Here is a 7,643-nt window from a genome sequence, read left to right as displayed (position 1 = left end):
GCTCGCTTTTGGCCCCTTGTCTGTGGCCTTACACTGAACTTCAGGGAGTGGCCCCAAGTGAGCGTGACCTGTCACCACCTGCTGCTTAAATAAGTTCCTTCGGTGAGCACACCAGGTCTGCTCCCTGCGTCAGGGCTCTTCCTGGCTAACTGGCCTTCTGATAAACCATTAGTGCTGGAGCCTTCTGTTAATTACTAAATTCCTGGTGACAGGGGGGAAAAACACACAGCGGCCTGTTGAAACTTGTGTTGTAATTTGAGGATTAGAAGCCACACCTCTGGGAAACATCAGTATCAAAGTTGATTCGGTGTCAAAGACAAGGTGTTAGAAGCCACAGTTTGACAAAGTGGATTTCCAAGTGCAGTTAGCAATTACGTTTGTAGAAGTCCGCAATTACGCCATTTACAAGAAGGCACTTCTAAGCAGCTACAAGTCAGGAATGTGTTTTTAAATCTCTTCATTTCGACGGGGACCGGTGAAAGCCCACGTTTATGCAGCATCTGCTGGTACAGAAGCGCTAACTACACAGAAAATCAGCAGACCCTCCTCTCCAAAGTCTTCCAAGGTCCATGAAGACAAGTCGCTTCGAAAATTAAAATATGTGGTCAGTGCATTTCTGGAAAATGCTTAAGATCAAGGAGAAGATCATGACCACAGCTTCGGTGTGCTCTGATTGGAAGAATCTCCTCACTTGGCCCCGGGTTTGTGGGTCACCAGTGTCATCTAAAGGTACAAAGACTGTCAGTGCAGAGAGCCCTTGGTATTTCATTTACCCTCCATCCCAAACGGTTCCTCTGGTAAAACTGAGTTAAGTTTCTATATCAGTTGAGAAGCTTTCTCTGAAAAAACAAAAATCTTAAACTGGCTTAAAATGATAAAAGTGACTTAACTATTGGCAAACTGAAAAGGCCGAAGGCTGCAGGCATGGTTTGATCAGGGCTTCAGGTGACTCTACCCCCAATTTCCCTCAACTCTACTCAACTCCATGTGTCAGTGCTGTTCCCCTGTATGACGACAAGATGCTGCCGGCAGCGACAGGGATCACATGGGTTTGTTTTGTCTTCAAAACTATAGGAAAAGAAGGATTTGACTTCCCAGGACCATCAGACAAAAGTCCTGAGCTCTGAGCTGATTGGGCCATTCTGGAGCCAATCCCTGTGGCCAGAAAAATACCCGGGTGCTGATTGGCTTATGCATGTGACCTACACCAGTCACCTGTGGGACTGAGGCTGGGTCCCCAGCCTCCCCTGGGAGGACACAGCTGAAATGGAGATCGAGAAGGCAAGTCCAGCAGAGTTAGTGTCTGTTACAATCCTTTTTCCTCCACAGACTCAGGATCGCTAACTGATTTTTATTCAGTATCAGATATGAGCTCTGTAAAGAGAAATCTATTTCCTCTCTAACTTTGCTAAGTCAGACATTTAAAGATGGCTTTTCCTTTTCCAAAAACTTGGTAGAATCAGGCCTGTGTTTGCTTTGAGTTTGAGAATGGAGTGACTCTGAGTGTGTTTTTTCATAGCTCTCTTTTCCCGGAAGAATTCCCTGAAGCCCCCAAAGACGTGTTTTGAAAGTTGGGTGTAAGTGAACAATTGAGAATTATTTTAAGCCTGCCCTTCTATAAGCCCAGCGTCCCTAGCCCTTTCTTCTCAAGTCCCAAAAAGCAATATGAAGCTGACTTGGAATTCTCGGCTGCAGTAGCCCAAATAGTTTCTCCTTCGGTTTGGATAAGGGGTTATGAAATGTGCAGAAGATGCCTTCCAGGGTATACCGAGCCTTAAAACTTCTGCTGATGCATGTTCACCCGCCCTTGGAAAACTTATCAGAGCCATGCCTGTCCTCTCCTTGTAAAATTCACCCCAAATTCATCAGCTCAGTATGCAAAGTGCCAGGTGCAGGGCTTTTCAATAATTAAGCATTTCTTCTACATTTGGGTTACAAGGAGAGCCCTTTAGGCACCTGGTGGCTCAGGTGGACAGGCATATGACTCCTGGTGTCAGCTCAGGTCATGGCCTCACGGGTCATGGGTTCGAGCCCAGCATCAGGCTCTGCACTGACAGCTCGGAGCCTGCTTGAGATTCCCTCTCTCTCTTCTCTCTCTCCCTCTCTTTCTCTCTCTCAAAATAAATAAATAGGGGCGCCTGGGTGGCTCAGTCGGTTAAGTCTCCGGCTTCGGCTCAGGTCAGATCTCACGTTCGTGGGTTCGAGCCCCGCGTCAGGCTCTGTGCTGACCGCTAGCTCAGAGCCTGGAGCCTGCTTCCGGTTCTGTGTCTCCTTCTCTCTCTGCCCCTCCCCCTCTCATGCTCTGTCTCTCCGGTATCAAAAATAAATAAAACATCAAAAAAATGTTTTTTCAAAATAAATAAATAAACTAAAAAAAATTAGAGAGCCCCTTAAGTTCAGGGATGTAATTGGAGAGTAAATGGAGGGTCCAGGGAGGGTCCGGCTGCCTTGGTGAGAACAGAATGAGCAGGTCACAGACTCCGTGTGACTGCTGCTGGGCCACGGAGGACGGGCCAGCCCCCAAGCCCCAGACCGATCAAGATGGCAGTAGCGAAATCTGCAGCGTCTTCCCTGAGCCCTCCACTTGGAAGAAGTGTCATCATAAGCTTTCAACGCGTCCCTGTCAGAAATGACCATCGTCTCCTGATTGCAGGGGGCGGCCCCGATGCCCCCAGGCTGCAGACCCCAGGCACGTGCATCCAGGGAGGCCGCTGGGTAGAATCAGGCCTGCGTTTGTTTTGAGTTTGGAATTTACGATGGTATTTATCACTCTTGCCCAGGGACAGCGCCTCCTTGGGACTTGGCAGCCTCGGCTATCACACGCCGAAAGCACATTCCTCTCTGTGTAAGCAGGACCTGAAGCCGTTTCGGTCCCATCGAGCCCTCACCCTGTGCGGAAGATGAAGGAACAGGATCAGTTCTCTGCCGCCAAAACCCTGTGCCACGTTTGGCATGGCCTCCTCTCTCTCCCTCTCTCTCTCTCTCTCCCTCTCTCCCTCTCTCTCTCTCCCTCTCTCTCCCTCTCTCTCCCTCTCTCCCTCTCTCTCCCTCTCCCTCTCTCCCTCTCTCTCTCTCTCCCTCTCCCTCTCTCCCTCTCTCTCTCTCTCCCTCTCTCCCTCTCTCTCTCTCTCAGCTGGGAGAGGCAGCTTGAGACACCTGAGCCAGGCCTGTGGCGGGCCGGCCTGCCCCCCAGCAGCAGCTTGGCCTGGATGCTGCTTAGTCAGGCTCCCATGCAGAGCTGAGCTGCAGATGTGCCCGGACCTGTCGCCACCAGGTGTCTGCGTCTGGGCTGGGAGGTGACGGCACGAATGTGACTCCTGCTTCCTGCTGTTTCCCAACACTGTCCTCAGAGGAATGTGGAGGACCCAGGCCAGGCCGCCTCGGAGAGCCCGCAGAGCCACGGCTCTCTGGCCACGCCGGAGTGCGTGCCCCTGGGACGCTCGGGCAGCCCTGCCCACACCCCCAGGGCTGGCTCCTCGCTGGAACCAGGGTGGGCTCGGCCGGAGGCAGCTCGCCCCCCTGCCCTCCTGTAATGAGTGTGGTTCCCAGCACTCATTCCCAAACCTCCTTGGCTAAAGGCGCTTCTTGTCTCTTTAATACAATGATCCCATGATTAAAATGCCTTTTGGGGGGACGCCTGCATGATTCAGTCGGTTAAGCGTCCAACTTCGGCTCAGGTCATGATCTCACAGTTCATGGGTTCGAGCCCCACATTGGGCTCTGTGCAGCCAGCTCAGAGCCTGGAGCCTGTTTTGGATTCTGTGTCTCCCTCTCTCTCTACTCCTCCTCTGCTCACGCTCTCTCTTTCTCTCTCTCTCTCTCTCTCTCTCTCTCTCTCTAAAAATAAATATTTTTAAAAATGCCTTTTCTTAAAAAAATTCTTTTTTTCAAATTCATTTGTTGCCACTGGGGAAAGTTTTCTTGTGAGAATTAGCTTCCCGAGGAGAAAGCTATCCTGCATTTAACAGAATTATTAACAACTCTTAAATACACTTCCCGGAGTGTAAATGTTGGAAAAGCTTATTAGCCTGTTAGCGGACCTGCTAGGCAACACAAAAAAGGTCGTTACTGATCTCTATGCGGCTTTCGACAATTCAATGTTAAGTTCAGACAGGCTGTGGGCCATTTTCCCTCGAGAGTGATACACACGCTACAAGTTGCACACCTACTGTGCGCTAAGCCCAGCCTCCAGAAGACATCGGTGCATGGAGCAGTAAGTGCAGATGAACAGCACGTTGGCCAGGTTCAGCCGGCAAACATATTTTGCGTGACTCATACCACATCTATCAAAAATTTGAACTTGTTGCCAACTTTTAAATATCAGAATATTCCCAGCATCTCTTGAAAGAACTCAGGAAATCTGGCAAAACCGAGCTCACGTTCCTGGCTGGAGGTAGACAGAATGATTTCAGACGGGCACACAGCCCCCCACCTGCCCTGCCTCCCCCGGACTTAACCCCCCCCCCCCCCGGCACCCCAGCTCAGCGGGCGTTTCTCAGGATGCATGGTCTCGGCTCATCCATGCTCAGGGACTGACCGACCGGCCGGAGCTCGCACCGTTAGAGGGAGGCTCCTCGTGCCTCTGCAAGAACAGGGCTCAGGGATTTTCTGATTTTGTGTCTCCTCAACTTTTCCTCTCTTTTTCTAAATTTTTTAATATTTATTTATTTTGAGAGAGAGAGACAGCACAAAGGGGGAAGGGGCAGAGAGAACCAGAGAGAGAGAATCCCAAGCAGACTTTGTTCTGTCAGTGCAGAGTCCAAGGCGGGGCTCGAATCCACAAAACCGTGAGATTGTGGCCTGAGCCGAGATCAAGAGTCAGATGCTTGGGGCGCCTGGGTGGCTCAGTCGGTTAAGCCTCTGATTTCAGCTCAGGTCAGATCTCATGTCCGTGGGTTCGAGCCCCGCGTCAGGCTCTGTGCAGACAGCTAGCTCAGAGCCTGGAGCCTGCTTCCGGGTCTGTGTCTCCTCTCTCTGCCTCTCCCCTCTCATGCTCTGTCTCTCTCTGTATCAAAAATAAATAAAACATTAAAAAAAAAAAAAGAGTCAGATGCTTAACCCACTGAGCCACCCCGGCGCCCCAACTTTTCCTCTTTTTAGTAAAGACTTTTTTTTAATCCCCGGTCTTGTAAAGTAGGGGGAGGCACTCTGGTTTTAGGGTTCGCGAAGACAAGAAACTGAGCACAGAGGAAGATGGCCAGGTCGAAGCCCAAAAACAAAAAGGGGGGACTTTGAGAGCAGGGCGGAGGTGGGGGGGGCGCCTGGGAGTGCCCCCATTGGCCACACGACGAGGCGAAGGCCTAGAGAAGAGGAAGGGCGTGCCCAGGTCGCACGACTGAGCAGTAGAGGACAGAAGCGTGATCCGAACAGTCAGTCTCCACCCGGCCGGTTATGTGAAGGGGGGGTGCTTTTCTGTCCCGGCTTCTGCTTATGTGTTTCCAAGAAATGGCAGAGAAGCCCGTCAGAGCTGGAAACAAATGTGAGGACCGATTTTAGAAGTCACACGGTAGCCTCAGATACACCATTCTAAATGAACCTGCAGAAAATTAACTAGCATTTTCATCCAGACCTACTGATGCCCTGTAGGCGGGTCAAGTTTGTCATGTTCCAGGAGGCCCGTCCGCCGATCCTGATGGTGGGCATCTGATGGGGAGCGTTGGGAGAGGGAGTCTGTTTTGAGGTTTTGAACTACGTATTGCCCAAATCCTCCTTGTGTTTTTAACCGGAAATAAACTGGTGGGTCCTACTATTTGTTCCAGTAGGAAATTTTACTAAAATCAATAAAATTCAGTTGCAACCGACACAAAGATGCTGACCCAAATTCTTGCACCGGACAGATTACAAGTACTTCCAGGGACCGCCGCCTGGGACTTGGACATTTTGGTTCATTTAGACTAAGCAGAGATGGCCGTTCAGTAATACCGCAAACAAGGACTCCTCTGGTAAGAGATTTCAATTAATTCAAACCCAGCTTTGTGTGCGGCAGGAAGGAGAGGCAGAGAGCAGCGTTAGCAGAATGGAGCCATCCTACCTGGCCCCATCCGGCTGGGGACAGGGTTTCATACCTACTTTTATAGTAGCTGCTGGTTTTCAGCGGGAACTGGCCACACCTGGGTCCCTCCCCCTGCAAACCCTGAGCTTCCCCGGCTACAGCAGCTCCCAGCACCGGAGCCACTGAGGCGAGCGATGACCAAAGAAGTTAGGTCGAGGACGTGTCCCAGCCAGGCCAGAGAAGGCCAGAAGCACAGGGAGAGAGGCAGATACACGAGGTTGGGGGTCGGAAGGGGACAGAAGCCCGTGCAGGGAAGCGGGTGGCGGGTCAGGACGGGCTTCTGAGAAGCAGTGACATTTGAGGAGGACCTTGACGGATGCACTGTGTCGGGACAGGCAGCAGGAGGGCCTCCGTGCTGACCCCAGCCCGGGAGGGAGGCACGTCCGCAGCAGAGAGGAAGGTGAGCAGTTTAGGCTTGGAATTCACAAAGCAAAGCCTCATGCTTCAGTTATCGAACCGGAGCAAGCGCCCATCTCCCCCCTCCTGGAAGGCAGGCGACCTCAGACCTACTAGGAAGGGCACGGTGCTGCGACTGGTACACCTAGGTGGCCAGAAGGCCAGGTGTGTGGGTCGAGCCTGTGGAGGAGCAGCAGGACCCCCAGGAACCCAGGTACCCACACTTTCTTCCACATCCACCCTGTTCGCCCCTCTCCTTCCTCTTTCCCGTCCGGGGTCTGTGCCTTTCCCAGCCAGGACCTGGCACCCTCTGTCCGCCTGACTTTTCCCTTTCATCTCACATCTTCCAACCTGAGATTAAGGACAGGTTTTGTTTTCCTGCCCAAGCATCGACAGCAGCAGCAGCAAGGCAGGAAAAATGCATGGCAGGATGAGGAAGTCGGACCACCCCCCCCCCCCCCCCCCCCCCCCCCCCCCCCCCCCCCCCCCCCCCCCTACCCCCAGTGCCCCTACCCCAAGCCGGCCTTTAGAGAATCCTTTTAGGGAACTGAAAAGGGAGAGAGGACCGAGGCCTGATCCGCCGCGGGTCCTGCGTCTTCCTGGCCAGGGCCCTGCTTCAGCAGCTGTGGGCCATCTCTGTCGGCAACTGGGGTGAAGCCCTGGGGCTCCCAGGCCCGGGAAGCCTGTCCTCCCAAAGGCTCCTCCCGCTCTGTTCCTGGGGGCCAAGCTCCCGTTTGGTTTTCCCGGGACATTTCATTTCGCTTTATCCTTAGCGTCCAAAAGGAGAGGTGAACATAGTACCCCGTTTTACAGTGGAAGGAACCGAGGCTCAGAGAGCCAAGTCGCTTGTCGCGGGGCAGTGGGGGAGCCGGGCTGTAACTCGGCACGCAGGGCGGGGGCGGGGGGGTTCTGAGTTCTCGGGGCCTCCGGGCCCCCCTCCCGTCCCTCCCGCTGCGGGCCGCGCACCCACACCTCCCCTGGAGGCGAGCGTCCCGGGGGCGGGGGTGGCGCGGCCCCTTGTTGGCCGCGGTGGGACCCCGAGGGCGCCCCGGGGCGGGTAGGGCGGCAGAGCCGTCCCCCGAGACGGGAGCCAGGCCACTTCAGAGCGCTGCGCCTTCCCGGGAGAGGCAGCCGCGGACACGTCTGCGTCTCGGCCGACAAGTGCCTTCAAGCCCGGCGGGGCACACACCTCCGC

The 7,643-nt window shown here is 53.7% G+C and overlaps 1 protein-coding gene across 1 annotated transcript in view; it reads left to right on the top strand.

Moving 5' to 3' along the window:
* Nucleotides 1-7,643, top strand: part of BNC1 (basonuclin 1) — a 36,420-nt gene that overhangs the window by 263 nt on the left and 28,514 nt on the right. Inside the window, exon 2 of the mRNA XM_029952308.1 lies at nucleotides 3,351-3,490. Coding sequence (XP_029808168.1) covers nucleotides 3,351-3,490 — 140 coding nt within the window. The remainder of the gene's footprint in view (nucleotides 1-3,350; nucleotides 3,491-7,643) is intronic.

Source organism: Suricata suricatta, chromosome 9 (assembly GCF_006229205.1).
Source record: "Suricata suricatta isolate VVHF042 chromosome 9, meerkat_22Aug2017_6uvM2_HiC, whole genome shotgun sequence".
NCBI classification, from domain to species: Eukaryota; Metazoa; Chordata; class Mammalia; order Carnivora; family Herpestidae; genus Suricata; species Suricata suricatta.
The sequence above is the reverse complement of the archived record's forward strand: the minus strand, read 5'-3'. Positions and strand labels throughout refer to the sequence as shown.